The 15,240-nt window shown below is 37.7% G+C and overlaps 1 protein-coding gene across 2 annotated transcripts in view; it reads right to left on the bottom strand.

The window, feature by feature from the left end:
- Xpr1 (xenotropic and polytropic retrovirus receptor 1) overlaps positions 1-15,240 on the bottom strand; it is a 155,148-nt gene that overhangs the window by 37,216 nt on the left and 102,692 nt on the right. For both annotated transcript variants that reach the window (XM_036202115.1, XM_036202116.1), the window contains 3 exons: positions 14,895-14,976; positions 5,059-5,249; positions 4,706-4,885 (listed from right to left, as the gene is read on the bottom strand). In XM_036202115.1, the coding sequence (XP_036058008.1) occupies positions 4,706-4,885; positions 5,059-5,249; positions 14,895-14,976 (453 nt within the window). The remainder of the gene's footprint in view (positions 1-4,705; positions 4,886-5,058; positions 5,250-14,894; positions 14,977-15,240) is intronic.

The following is a 15,240-nucleotide window of genomic DNA, read 5'->3' as shown; positions in this document are numbered from 1 at the left end:
GGCAAACAAAAGCTCAGAGATACAATAATAGCACCCTGTGACAAGTGTATCAGAGACACATTAAAAATGACACCCTAGAAAACAGATGGGAACAAACAGTTCTGTCACAGGCAAGTCAAGAGGGAGGACAAGTCATACTTAACTCTGACATTTATACACAATCCACTTCATCCCAGATTTATCTGAATCTTCCTCCTAAATGAGTACCATCTAATTTTTCTTTTTCTATTCCAGCCAAAGACTTCCAAATTCTCTACCTCTACTTTGATTTTGATGAAAATGATAGATTCATGAAGTAATAGCATTATGAAACCTAGAATTAATTCTGAATGTTGAGTCAGATGTACAAACGAGACCATTGGTAAGTTATTGGTAAGTTACTGCCCTAGGGCCCAGCATTTTAGAGTCTGGAAGATTTGCAAATCCTTTATGAGCTATCTTGGGGATGGGACCTAAGTTGACATGTAGAATTTATGATAGCTGAAGGTAAATATACACTATACTTAGTGTGACTGTTTTCTCTGATCTCATATAGGAGCAAATGGCCCACTACTGATGGGATGTTGATGCCAAAAAAATGTTGGATTTTGAAGCATTTCAGATTTCAGATTAGGGATGGTCAACTTGTGCAAAGAATTAAGCTAATACAGATAAACAGTAAGAACATGAGGCTGAAGTTCTACTTCAAAAATTATTTTATGTGTACGGATGTTTTGCCTGCATGTATGTCTGTGCACCATGTGTGTGTCTGATGTCCTCAGAGGGTAGAAGAGGGAGTCAGATGCCTTGGAATTAGAGTTACAGGTAATTGTGAACGTCCAAATCTGGGTCCTTTGAAACGGCAACCTGTGCTCTTAACCACTGAGTCACCTCTCCAGCCCCCTAAGTTCATGTGCATATACACATGATTTTACTATAGAACTAAAGAAAATATTGGTTAAAAACTGATCTCTAGGGTTGGGGATTTAGCTCAGTGGTAGAGCAAGTGCAAGGCCCTGGGTTCAATCCTCAGCTCAAAAACAAAACAAAACAAAAAAACCCCCTTGATATCTAAATGATATAACTAAGGACTCTATTTTAAAACTTTTTGTTTGTTTGTTTGTTTTAAGACAGGGTTTCTCTGTGTAGCTCTGGCTGTCCTGGAGTTCACTTTGTAGGCCAGGCTGGCCTCGAACTGACAGAGATCCACCTGCCTCTGCTTCCTGAGTACTGGGATTAAAGGTGTGAGTGCCACTGCCCAGTTCTATTTTAAATCTTGAGTTAGCTTACTGGAAGAATAAGGTGATGTTACTGTTGGAAATCTGGGTTTTTACTTATACTTTATAATTGGATTTCTAGTTGGGACAAATACAGATGTAGGGAAGAGACCTAATGGATATAAATAGACCACACTAGATTAGACATATTAATATTGCAGTAAGTTAGTATCTTAGTGCAACAACAACAACAACAACAACAACAAAAAGTTAGTATCTTAAAGTTCTTAGGCTTTTCTTTTAATGGAAGGTGGCATAATGCAAATTTCAAAGATTCCCATATAACTATGAATATAATATATATTCCCATATAACTATGAACATAATAGTAGTCTTTACTATTATGACTACATGACATATGTGTTTTTCACACTAAAAATTGGAGGTGAAAAAAAGGGGAAATAACCATTTTATTTTAGGACAAGTCTTTAAAAAATTTCAAAGAAATATAACTACAGTGAAAACATTCTGTTAATTTTCTGACATATTATAGGGGCTAATTTTATCAGTGAAGTCTGAATAAAATAAACTAATATGTCAACTAAATTTAAATGACCTATAAACAGTAACACTTTTATTTTAGTAACAGTATTACAAAAGCACCAAATCAGTGTTTCCTTCTACATCTCACTGCTTCTAAGAGTGCTTTCCCCTAGTCTGTTACTCCTTATACATCGTTGCTAGCCTATTCAATCAACCAGTCTGCACATTAACACACACTACAGACACATACATAAACATCTACTCAACAGGGTCATTCTACTAATCGGAGGAAGTAGCCATGCATGAAATCACGTTCTACTTAAACAAAGGATGCACTGGGGAATTACAGCACACTTAGCATACAACACACACAACTACATCATCCTGCTATTGCAATGATATTATCATAGTAAGCTTTCTGAATCTTCCAAAAAACCTCATTTAGAAATAATTTTCTAGACAAACTTAAGAGGTGGCGCAGCGGTTAAAAGTTTCTGCTGCTCTTGTGGAGGACTTGGGTTCAGTTTCCAGCACCCACATGGCAGCTCAGGGATCCAATGCCTTTTTCTAGCTTCTACGAGCACCAGCCACATACACATACACAAAGGCACTCACATACACAAGATAAAAATAAACAAATCTTAAAAACTAAACACTTTATAGGGATTTTACATTTATAGGTAATCTAAGATAATAGTTTTAGTATATTCAAGAGATAAATAATGGCTCTATTCTTTTCTTCTCCCTCTAAAACCCAAAACAATCCTCTCTAGAAAGCATACCAATGCTGGGTTCTTGGTACATGCCTGTAATCCCAAAATTCAGGTTCCTGAGGCAGTAAGGTTGTAAGTTCAAGGCCAGTCTGGTCCACATATTAAATTTCAGGCTAGCCTCAGCTACATAATGAAATTGTATTCCTTATTCCCCCCCACCCCAAACAAAAGCATTGTTTCCTAGGTGGTAGTTTCTTTATGACTGACCAAGATATTCTTGTACATTTAAGATTTATATTCAGAAATCAAATCTAAATTATACTTAAGGGTCTTTTAATTTAATTTTTAAAAAAAGACACAGTCTTGTGGGTACTCTGGAACTAGGTACACAGTCAAAGATGACAGCTGTGATCTTCCTGTCTCTCACTCCTGAATGTAGGGATTACAAGTTGTGGGCTATCAATGCCTAGTTTATACTATTTAAGGAAATCAAACCCTGGCCTTTTTGTATGCTGGACAAACACTCTACCAACTGAGGTATATTCCCAGCCCTGAGCTTTTGTTGTCTTCCCCACTCCCAAGAGGGAAAAAGGAAGAATTTTAATTTGTAGTAAAAATCTAGGTAGAAAATGAAATTCTCATAATAAAATTCAACTTTGGAAAAGTCAAAAAAATTTGACTATCTTATTTTCTTAGTTGCTATAAGCATTTACTTTCATTTGAAAACAAAATAAACAAATAGAGAAAGAAAGCTATGTTTTAGGTTCTCAGGTTTTGGGTGTCGCATGTATGTATGTACATACATATGTACGTGAGTGCATGCATGCGTATGTGCATAAGTTCAGACAGGGTCTAACTTTGGACTTTACTATGTAGACCAAGCTGGCCTTGAACTCATGGCAATCTTCCTGCCTCAGTCTCCAGAATGCAGGGATTATATGAATGAGTCACCAAATGTAGCTGTTTTTAGTTTTAAAATTTTAAACAAGTATTGCTAATCCCCTAGGGAAAAACAAGCAAAGGAAATAAAAATTACATTTTTCAGGGAGGTATATTTATATGATGAAGAAGAGTATTACAGTAATTCTTTTTTTTTTTTTTTTGGAGACAGGCTTTCTCTTTGTAGGCCTGGCTGTCCTGGAACTCACTCTGCAGACCAGGCTGGCCTTGAACTCACAGAGATCCACCTGCCTCTGCCTCCCAAGTGCTGAGATTAAAGGCGTGGGACACCACTGCCTGGCTACAGTGATTCATCTTAATCACTATTCTTCCTTCTATTATCATTCTAATCCATAATCTAAGGAATATCTACATGAGGACATTCTTAACTGATTTCAGAAAGAGAGCTGGCCTCACTTAGGAGGGCATCAACTCCACCGGAACTACCTTCACTCTATCACAAAACAACACAGCTATGGTTTTCCAGGACATCTCCATCCTGCCGTTAAAAGATTTTGAAATTAGGAAAGAGGCAAAGACCAAGCATGTGGCATATTTGCTATAACTACGACACTTAGGGGCTGCAGCTGAAAAGCCATGAAACTGCAATCAGCCTGGGCTATATAAGGAGACCGCCTCAAAAACTGAAAGCAAAAGCATATAAAACAAAATAAGTAAGTCACTACAAACAAAAATACAAGTTGGCATCAAATTCAGCTTGGTGGTCTGACAAAATATCCTCACCACTTTTGGAGAACCAATCGGTCCTAGAACAAAGGGCTTGGCTAACTAGTCACAACAACTGAACAATCAGGAACAATAGTGTCACTACTTTAATGAGACAGGTTCAGGTTGGTTTCAAACCTGTTATGCAGTTGAGAATGACTGTGGACTTCTAATTCTTCTGCCTTTATCTCTTAAGTACAGGGACGACACGATGCCACTATGCCTGTCTTTCTTTTCTTTTGAAAGAAGCAAAAAGTTCTACATATTATCACATTGGTTTAATAACCTGTATAACAAAATAATAAATAATCATGATTTGCAAAATCAATTCACTACTTGGTCACTTTATAATTCATTTTAGGAGGGAAAAAAATGCAAAGCATTTCCCCAGGGCTGCCATGTTGTAAATTTTCAAGGTTATCCAGTATCTGTCAAAAGCACTTTTGTTCCTGAAGCTGGGCACCACTCATGTGGCCCAATGTGAACCATGCATATGGGCTGTACAACTCAGCAGCCACGAGTGACCTTTGAGGAAGCCAATGACTAACACACTACTCTAAAAATGTCACATAAGTCTTCTAGACTTACCAGAAGTTTAAGCAGCCAAAATCTGGATTTATAGTAGAAAGTTTTGGTGGGGTTGATAAGAAAGAAGACCATAAATCCATACAGGGCAAGTGGGTACACATAGATAGGGATGATACTAATTGGAGCGAAAAAGCAGGCCAGAAGGCTCAGGCACCATAATATCCCCAGGAATCCAGCAATCTAAAGCACAGGGGACACAAAAAGAGAGAAAGTTACTTTTTATCATTACACAGAAAAACCTTTAATAAACAAAGAAAAACGATAAACAATCCACCAATCTTCAAGCGGAAGATGGACCTGAGTACTCATCTGGTCAGCAATTCAGTTACATTCACAAGACTGTGCTTTATTACCTCAAAGAGATGCTGATGAGACAGGTTGTTCCTTGGATTAAGTTCAAAGATGAGGACATGATTTACTCCAGCCTGTCTCCAACCATACGTGTTGATGCCCAGTAGAAAAAGGAATTCAATCAGAAGAAAGCCACCCCGATAAATTCTTATCAAGGGCCATATAGTTCTATCTGTTTCAAGTTTAAATACAGCTGAAAGAAAATGTATTGATTAGTTATAAAATCTATAATGTCCCCCTTAATTATCTTTATCTTTTTTCTTCATTCTCTGAGACACAGCCCTGGCAGTAGGTTTTCATTAAAAAAAAAAAAAAAAAAATCTGTATCTAGATTACTCTGAGTCCAATAAACTTGCCTATAGATTCTTTCCTCTCTGCCTCTTTGCGCTGCAGAACCTCAATAGAATAGTTTCCTCCAAATTTGTTTTTTTTTTACCATTTTATTCCACTGTTCTATAAAATTTTTTATTTTATTTTTTTAAGCTTTAGTACTACAGAGTCAAATGGCTTTGAATGGTAAGACCAGTTTTAGTTTTTGTTTTGAGGCATGTAGTCCTGGCTATCCTGGAGCATGCTCTGTAGACCAGGTTGGCCTTGAATTCACAGAGATCCTCTGCTTCTATCTCCTGTGTGCTGGCATTAAAGGCTTGCACCACCATGCCTGCCTGGTATAAGACTAGTTTGGTTAACTAGGGCTTCTCCTATGGCACCTCCTTTTTCAACATTGCTTTCTCTCCCAATAAACTAGATACAGTAACTACTACCTCACAGAGTAATCATAAAACAAAAAGATACAAAACACAAGAAGACAATGTGAGAATTTAAATGTCATATAAATAGACAATAGTTGACATATATGGAATGCTTAATATGGTGGTTGACCTTATTCTTGGTGCTTTTATATGTAACTATTAGTTTAAGTCATTATAATTGTTCTCTAAGTTAAAAACTACTATGTCCATGTTGACTGAGAAAACTGGAGTACAGACAGGTTAAATCATTTGCTCAGGGTTACTGAGCTAGTATAGGATAGAGCTAAAATGTATCCCTCTGTGGGGATTAATAGTATTACCACCATACCTGGTTGCAAACTATATAATTTTATGCAAAGCCTATATTTGTGCAAAGTACTATATTGCTCATAAACCCATACTAACAATCAGCATCATCATTATTCTATAGCTTTCCTAGAATTATACTGTTCAAATGCCTTCTCTCTGCAAACTTGAGCTCTTAAAAAAAAAAAAAAAATCTAGTTTCCAACTTACTTTTCCCAAACTCATCCTATAACACTCCCCAATGACCAGCCCCAATGAATTTCATCTTTTTAAAAGTTAGTTTTTCCAGTACCTACAGTGCCCTTTTATTTCATCTCTACAATTAATTTAAATAACCATGTATTATTTATTTTGCATTCTCTACAGTATAAAAGTACTTACTAACTTAAAAATAACAAGGGAGAGAAAGTGTCTGCTTTGGAATCAAATACTATATAAAACAGATATCAACTCCTAGGGGAATCAATTATTTAAATGAGTTTCTAGTCCTCAGTTTTCCCCGTCAATGAAAATATGTCTGCTCTCACACAGGCTTTGACCTTCAGTACTTCATAAAGCAGGGTCACGCATGCCTGTTATCCCAGCACTTGAGAGGAGGAGGAGGAAGAGGAGGAGGAGGAGGAAGATCAGAAGTACACAGTTTGAGTTCAGCCTGGAACACATGAGACCTGTTTAAAAAACAAACGAACCACAAAACAAAAACAAACAACATACTTTCACAAGCTTGTTAAGGTTAAATGTGAAGAACACATCGAATGCCTAATGTTTGACCCATTATCAGTGTTCAATATATGTTAGTTTCTATTAGTTGCAAAATAAAATATTTATACAGTAAGTACTTATTAGATGTCTTTTACACCCAACATCACCCTAAGAACTGGGGATTTAGCAATAGTAGACAGATCTCAATTTCCACTTAACTTCTGTCTAACAGTATCGCAGTAGAATAGCAGAGTAAGACTCCAGGAGATTACACTTGCCTTAAAGCCAAGGTCACTATCATTGGAATAAACTAGAGATGAAGTTCCCAGTAGCATATCAGACAGGGTCTTATTGTACTTCACTCAGATTTAAGCTTTAATTCTGATGTATGAACTAATAGAAGGTAACCACTTTAAAGGACTGTTCTAGTTGTTATGTGACAAATGGACCACAAGAGAACCAGCATAGAGTCAAGATTAGCTGGAAAATTAGATGAGTAGAGAAGCATTTGTAGCTTTAGGTCCTGAATCCTAAGCAAAGACCCCAGACATTACAATGTCAAAAAACACAATACAGATTCCAAAGAATCCACAATAAAACTGTAAGAGTTAGTAGTTTTGGCCAAGCTGCAAAAATACAAGGTCAATCAACATACAAAATTCAGTGTGTTAATATAAATCAGCAATAAGCAATCTAAAAATAAAATTATGAAAACAATTTTTTAATTACAACAGTACCTAAAAGAATAAAACCAAGGAGGTGAAAGGCTCATATGTTGACAGTGACAAAATACATAGAAATTAAAGTGGACTGTGGTATTGTGTTCCCAAAAATATTATGCAGGTAATAAACTTATCTGGGGTCAGAGAACAGACAGCCACTAGATACAGAGACACAAATGGTGGCTAGAAAATGGGAAGAGTACGCCATAGCAGAAGTTGGGCGGTGGTGGAGCACGCCTTTAATCCCAGCACTTGGGAGGCAGAGCCAGGTGGATCTCTGTGAGTTCAAGGATACAGCCAGCATGGTGACACATGCCTTTAATCCCAGGGAGTGGAGGCAGAAAGAGAAAGATTATATAAGGTGTGAAGACCAGAAACTAGAAGCATTTGGCTGGTTAAGCATTCAGGCTTTGGAGCAACACAGTTCAGCTGAGATTCATGTGGATGAGGACTGAGAAGCTTGCAGTCTGAGGAAACAAGACCAGCTGAGGAACTGGCGAGGTGAGGAAACTGGCTTGTTCTGCTTCTCTGATCTTTCAGCGTTCATCCCAATAACTGGCCTCAGGTTTGATTTTATTAATAAGAACCTTTAAGATTCATGCTACAGTGGACTTAGGTATATAGAAAGAAATGCCATGCTCATAGATTAGAAGGTTTGATGTTGTCAAGATAACAAGTCAATCTACATATTTGATAAAATCTTGTCAAAATTCTAATGGTCACTTTATTTTCAGAAAAATAGAAAAGTCAAGCAATGTTGGGTGATGCTTGATATGCATAATTTCAATAATTTTTACACCAAAAACATACATCGGTTTTCTAGAGTAGATACATAAAGAAACAGAGTTAAATTAAGTCCCCTGTCTGAGGACACAGGGATTTAATCTCAGTAATCTGGCTCCAGAGCCTGACACCTAATAATGGGGCTAAGTTACATACAAACTACCCTGTGTCTGTTAAAACAAAACAATAGCCCAATAACCCAAACAGAAGCCTGTTCTAAACCTTAGAAAATAACAGTCCTCACAGTTGCCAAATTTGTTTTCTTTCTGTTGTTAATTCTTTTGATTAAGAATTTCATACATGCATATGATGTGTTTTAATCACACACACCCCTCAAGCCCTCCCCTATTCCCATGCTACATTTCTTTCTTAATTTCTTGTGCTTAGCTTTTAAACTCACTACAGCTGCTTAACGCTGCCTTTTTGGACATGGGTGTAGGACTGTCTGCTGGAGCATGGGTAGCCTCTGCAGAAATGCATCCCTCAAGAAAATGCACTCAGTCCACCAGGAGCCATCAATTGCCAACAGATCTCAGCCACAGGCAGGGTTTCATGAGCCTTTCCCCATTCCATGCTGAGGCTCTGGATGACTAAATCAGTTTTTGTTTTGCCAAAAATATTTAGGAATAAGGAATGTATGTATAAGAGAAAGAAGCTTCCTACATTCAAGTCCCTGCCTCCTTCTGTAGAGGCTACCATGTTAACAGTTTTGTCTACTACCTTCCAAGAAATTCTTCACATACTGAAAAATACCAAATTTAACTTTCAAAACAAAGCAACTAACCAACTACAATTAGCAGCATGCCGCATATGGCTATCCTAAAGCTTATTTTCTCATTTACACCCTAGAGGGTTATTTTTCTCATAAATACAAAAATCTCACTTATTTTCTAATGTAGGTGTCATATACTATAGGAAGATGGAACAAATCATAAGTACACAGTATAATAAATTTCAACAACAGTGAATCAGGACCCAGAATACAAAACTGTGCCTGAATGACACCCCAGAGGCCTGGCTTTACATCCTCTTTCCAGCCATGGTAAGTACTCTTTTCTAAACTAATTTTTTATCTTCCTGTAAATTAAATCATATAACATGTACTTTTGGTGTCTGGCTCCTTTTGTTTACTTTTATGGCTAATTTTATGTTATATAAACCTCATTTTCATTTGCTTGTGAGATTTGTCTATGTTCTTGTGTTTAGCTACATTTTATTCTTCTCACTGCTACATACTATTCCACTGGGTAAAAACATCTGTTATACTGTTGATGAACATCTGGTAACATCTGGGTTGTTCCAGTTTGGGGTCATTAACATGGTACAGTTACTAATGTTCTTAAATGTTTCCTGATAGATTCATGCACTCATTTATATTACTAGAGACGAATCATAGGTTAATATAGAGTCATTTTTGGTAAATTGTGCCAAACCATTCTCCAAAGTGCTATACCTCTCTTTCATTTCCAGCACTACTCCCCATGATACGCCACTGTATATGGGAACACACTCATTTGCATAGTTCACTGTCAGTGGCTATGTGAGCAGTTTCTAAGATGTCGTTGTTATAAGCAACATGACAATAAATAATTTTTTTACCTTGTAGGATCCTAGGTTGCAAGCTAAATTTGTAAAAAACTAAAGTTGGTCAAAATTATTATAAAATATTTACATACACTACCACATTATTTTCCAAAGAGATTTCAACAATCAACAGTCTTATTAATTTACAAGTGCTTGGTTTACATCATTGTATTACTGTAAATGGTAAACTAGTAAGTGAAATATGGCATACTGTGATTATTTCAAACTGACTAAAGGTTTCTAGAAGAAAATTTGAAAAAAACCCTATGCAGCAAAACTTTCATTTTTATGAAACTAAAACTCTGGGATATGTGTTGTTTTTTGTTTTTGTTTTTTTCTGGCAAATTATTGACCACTGGGCCAAGTTCCCTTGAGAAACCACAGCAATTATGCACGTAATTTTTTATGTGAATGCTCTAAGCAAAGAATCGTGCTTGTACATGCATTACTACTGCTTCAGTTCCCTCCGACTCTCAACACTGTTATCTTCTGAGTACCCGAGGGGAGATAAATAAGGATAGACAGCTGGCTTTATCTCTGGTTACCCTCCCCCTCACCAGTACACAGGAAGATCAAACAAAGAAGGGTTCTGAGGTTAGAACATAATGTACAATGCTAAATGTATAAACTGCATGCATTTCAAAAATCAAATTATCACAATAATACAGTCTATATTTATTAAAACCCCAGCTTGACATAAATTAAGAAATAAAAAAACACGAACAACCCTTTCCATTTAATTCACATGAAAAGAAAGACATTAGCTTCTTCCCTGAGTTAAGCCGGTGAGGATAACACCACCACATACATCTTGGAAATTAGACAAATAAATCCATTCATGAATGAGTAACAACATTTTCCTAAAGAGAGAGCCACATGTGCAGTCTAACTTGGTACTGATTGCTTCGCCAGGCGTGAGCTGCTCTCAAAGCTGGACCATCACCCTGGTCATCTAACTAGCCTCTCATTAGCCCAGGTGGATGTATTATTACCTCTCTGGTAACTCCCTCCCTCCTCCTACACCTGACCCTCATCCTAGACCAACTCAGTCACTCTTTCCTTCTCTGGGAATGCTTTTAATTCCATCAACTTAAATGTCACTTCTTCCACAGCATCTTCCCCAATAGTCTAATTAAAAAATACTCAGTTGTCTCATTGTACTGCTTAGAACATTTAACCCCTTCTATATTTTTGAGACAGTTATAGACAGCCCAGGATGGCTTAAGATAACACTGACCTCCTGATTCTCCCAGTTCCATTGCTAAATGCTGATTACAAGTATGCTACACACCTGTCTGAAAGATTGATTTCATCTAGTTTTGCAGTACTGGAGACCTAACCCAGGAGTCCATTTATGACAGACAAGCATGTTGCTACTGAGCTACACAACTCAACAACCCCACCCTCCACAACTTTTTATGTCTTAAGACTCCTGGGGGCCAGGCGTTGGTGGCACAGGCCTTTAATCTCTGTGAGTTCCAGGCCAGCCTGGGTTACCAAGTGAGTTCCAGGAAAGGCACAAAGCTACACAGAGAAACCCTGTCTCAAAAAACCAAAGACTCCTGGGGATTGGGGACAATGGGAGGCACATAAAAGTGACTTGTGGATACGCTGGGAAGACGACTTGGAGAAGTACAGTGCCTGTGCTGCAAGGGTGAGGCTGTGAGTTGGAATCCTCGGAAGCCACGTAAAAAGTACGATCTTATAACATTAATCCGCAATCCAATGCTCCAGCAATAAAATGGCAGGTGGAGACAGGAGAACACTGGAAGCCTGTAGGCCAGCCAGTCCTGCAGAGTAGAGGTAAATAATAAAGAAACTCTGCCTCAAAACAAGATGGAATGATACTGGATGTGTCCTCTGACTTCCCACATGTGCAGTGGCATGTGACTGCGCTTGAATCTACATTTATGCAACACTCACACACACACACCAGATTTTAAAGTGGATGAACAAATAAATTCTCAAGTAATCCTGTAAACTTAAGATACTAAATTCATTTAAAAGATGAGGAAATTGTTTTAGAAATCTAATGGTTGTCCATACAACCACAACAACTAACAAGCAACGGTGGACCTGGAACTGAAACTCCGGAAGGACGTCTGTTCTTCTCATGGTAGCTAGCTTGTAATTAGGCAAGGGTTTGTACTGTAGAATGTCCATATATTTTATACAAGTAGACTAAAATTACCTAGTATGAATAGAAACAGCTTACAAAATGATCATAAATCTCATCAATGTTACCTTGTAAGCTATGGCTGTATAATACTTAGCAACTGGTGGGAAGGAGAACTCTCTCGATGTTTATGTGGTGAGCCTGGCCTTTAATGGCTGAGCCATCTCTCTAGCCAGAGAACTCTAATGAGTTCTGTACATCATTTAATTTCAACTCTTTATCTCGTCCATCCATTCAAACTTCCTCAATATTTTTTGAATTCCTATTACGTTCCATGTAATGTTCCAGTACTAGAGACAAAAGCCCAAGCATTGAGAAGTTTGGTATCAAGTTCAAACAATGTTTACAGGATACGTGATATCCTGTCAGACAAGCATTCTAAAGAAAATGAAAGGAACAGACAGATACAGAATAGACTATTTGAGTGTAGGGTGAGCACAGAAGGTCTCACTGAACAGACAGCATTTGTGTAGAGATTTAAATGAAGGGAAAGAATAGCTCAGATAACAGATTGTTTAAAGAATAGTTAATCAAAGTGAGTGAGTGTAAGGGAGAAAGCTAGGAGAGGAAGTAAGAAGTGACTAAGTGTGCAATCTCCTCGAAGGTTTGTATACTATGGTAAGGAATCTGAATTGTAAGAGAAACCATAGATTTTACATATGACATGGGCTGATGAAAGAGGGGCTGAGGAAAGGGGAAAGGGAGGAAGAACCCCCCCCCCCCCACACACACACACACTTGTGGTCAGAAGAAGGCAATACTGGATGTAAACAAAGAGACAAGTTAGAAGGCTACTGTATATTAAACAAGAAGTGACCCTTGAGACAAAGACAGTACTGATGGATGCAGTGGAAAGTGACCAAATTCAAACAGAATGAGGACAGAGCAATAGCATTTCTTGTATGCATTAGTGATAAAATATGAGGGATGCTGTTTGGATCCTAAGTGTTGGCCAAAGCTCACATATCTTGGTCATGTATCATGTGTGTTGTTGGTTCCCAGCTAGTGGTGTTACTGGGAAGGAGAAAGTTTAGGAGGTCAGGCCCAGTTGAAGGAAGAAAGTTACTGGGAAGGACCCATGAAGACTGTACTAGAACATCCTCCCTCTCTACCCTACACTTTCTGGCTTCTACTCAGTAAGAAATTTTGCTCTCCAACAGTCTCCACCGTGATGTTCTGCCTTTGCCACAGGCCTGAACTGACAGGGCCAACTGATCAGGGACTGAAATCTTTAAAACCATGAGCCAAAAAACAAAAACAAAAACAAAACAAAAAACAAAAAAAACCCTTTCTTCTTTTCTACATGCTAATTACAGCTAAGACAGGGGTAAACAGGATGTAAAGGTTTGGGGCCTACTTGGGGGACTTAAAAAAATCAAGGGTCCTTTTGTCTATTTAATGGGAAAAATGCCTATTAGATATCCAAACAGCCAATTAGATTTTTTTTTCAGAAGAGGTGACATATACTTGTGAGTCATTAGCATATAGAGAGTATTTGTAGCCATAGGCTTGAATAATTTGCTCAGCTAGGAAATGAACATAGATAGTAGAGATGTGAGGATTGAATAGGGACTACCCAACATTTCAATGCCACAAAGAATAGCATGACTTGGGAAAGAAATACTAAAGAAATAACAGGAAAAATAACAGGTGTGGCATTTGAAGGTTTTCAAGCAGTGATAATGTGAAATGCTATTGAAGGGCTCCTCAAATTCTTGGGCAGGTTTAGTAAGGTTAGCTGTCCCTTGGTACTGTATTATTTCCTAATGTTGGGACTACAGTTGCTCCTATAGAAATCCTTTCTAATTTTTAATTTCTTTGTGTGTGGGTTTGTTTTGTTTTTTGAGATAGGATCTCATTTATTTCAGGCTGGCCTCAAATACACTATGTAGCTGAGGAAATTCTTGAACTCTTGACTTTTGTGCTTCTCCTTCCCAAATGCTGGGATTATCAGTATGTGCTACTGATACCTGGTTTTATGTAGTGCTGGGAATTGAACACAGGACTTCATGCATTCTAAACAAGCACTCTATCCCCTACTTTTAACTTCCACTGAATTGAAAACGACATAGCCAAGCATGCAAAACAGGGTGTTTTTATAATAAGTAGAGTAAATATGGCTTAGTGGACGAAGTGTGTAACGTATCTATCTTCATCTATAACCAAGGAAGCAAGTTCTTAAATTGATTAGACTTTTTACTTGTGTGTGTTTGTGTGTATGTCCATGTCATACATGAGGAGGTCAGGGACAGCTTGTGGCGGTCAGCTCTCTTCTTCCACCATGGAAGACCTGGGGGTCAAACTCATGTAGTCAACTTGGCAGCAAGCATCTTTACCCACTGCACCGTCTCACTGTCTCAAGCTTGAGTTCTTGATAAGTGAACTCTAAAAGTCCTGAAGTTAAAGATTAGAAAATGATAGTAAATAAGAGGTCAATGTTTTAAAGAGTTATACCCCAAAGGAAAAATAAACAGCTGTCCAAAACCACCCACAAAACTTCTTTCAGTAGTTTTGGTAGATAAGTGCTTGATTCTTTTACAAAAAGGCAGACTACAACATAAACATAGGAACAAAAGAGTTAAAAGGTTAAGAATTACACCGGCGGTGGTGGCGCACGCCTTTAATCCCAGCACTCGGGAGGCAGAGGCAGGTGGATCTTTGTGAGTTCAAGGCCAGCCTAGTCTACAGAGTGAGATCCAGGAAAAGGCACAAAACTACACAGAGAAACCCTGTCTTGAAAAACCATAAAAAAAAAAAAAGAAAAGAAAAGAAAAGAAAAGAAAGAAAGAAAGAAAGCTAAACAAAAGAATTACCTGCAAGCACAAGGGTGATATTCAACACAATGAATATTCCACAAAATAGGCCAACTCGAAAAGTAGTCCATGCTGGTGCAGGCTGTGGAGAAAACAGAATTTTGAATAAAAGACAAGATATCAAACACATGTATAGTAACTTAGTAGTATGAACCTCAAAGTTCCATAGTGAAAGTATATTTTATTATCTTAACTTTTTTTGTTTTTTTAAAGATTTTATTTATTTATTATGTACACAGAAGAGGGCCAGATCTCATTACAGATGGTTGTGAGCCACCATGTGGGTGTTGGGACTTGAACTCAAGACCTCTGGAAGAGCAGTCAGTGCTCTTAACCTCTGAGCCAT

The sequence above is a fragment of the Onychomys torridus genome, chromosome 11 (assembly GCF_903995425.1).
Source record: "Onychomys torridus chromosome 11, mOncTor1.1, whole genome shotgun sequence".
In the NCBI taxonomy this organism is placed as follows: domain Eukaryota; kingdom Metazoa; phylum Chordata; class Mammalia; order Rodentia; family Cricetidae; genus Onychomys; species Onychomys torridus.
This window is presented reverse-complemented; position numbering and strand designations above follow the sequence as displayed.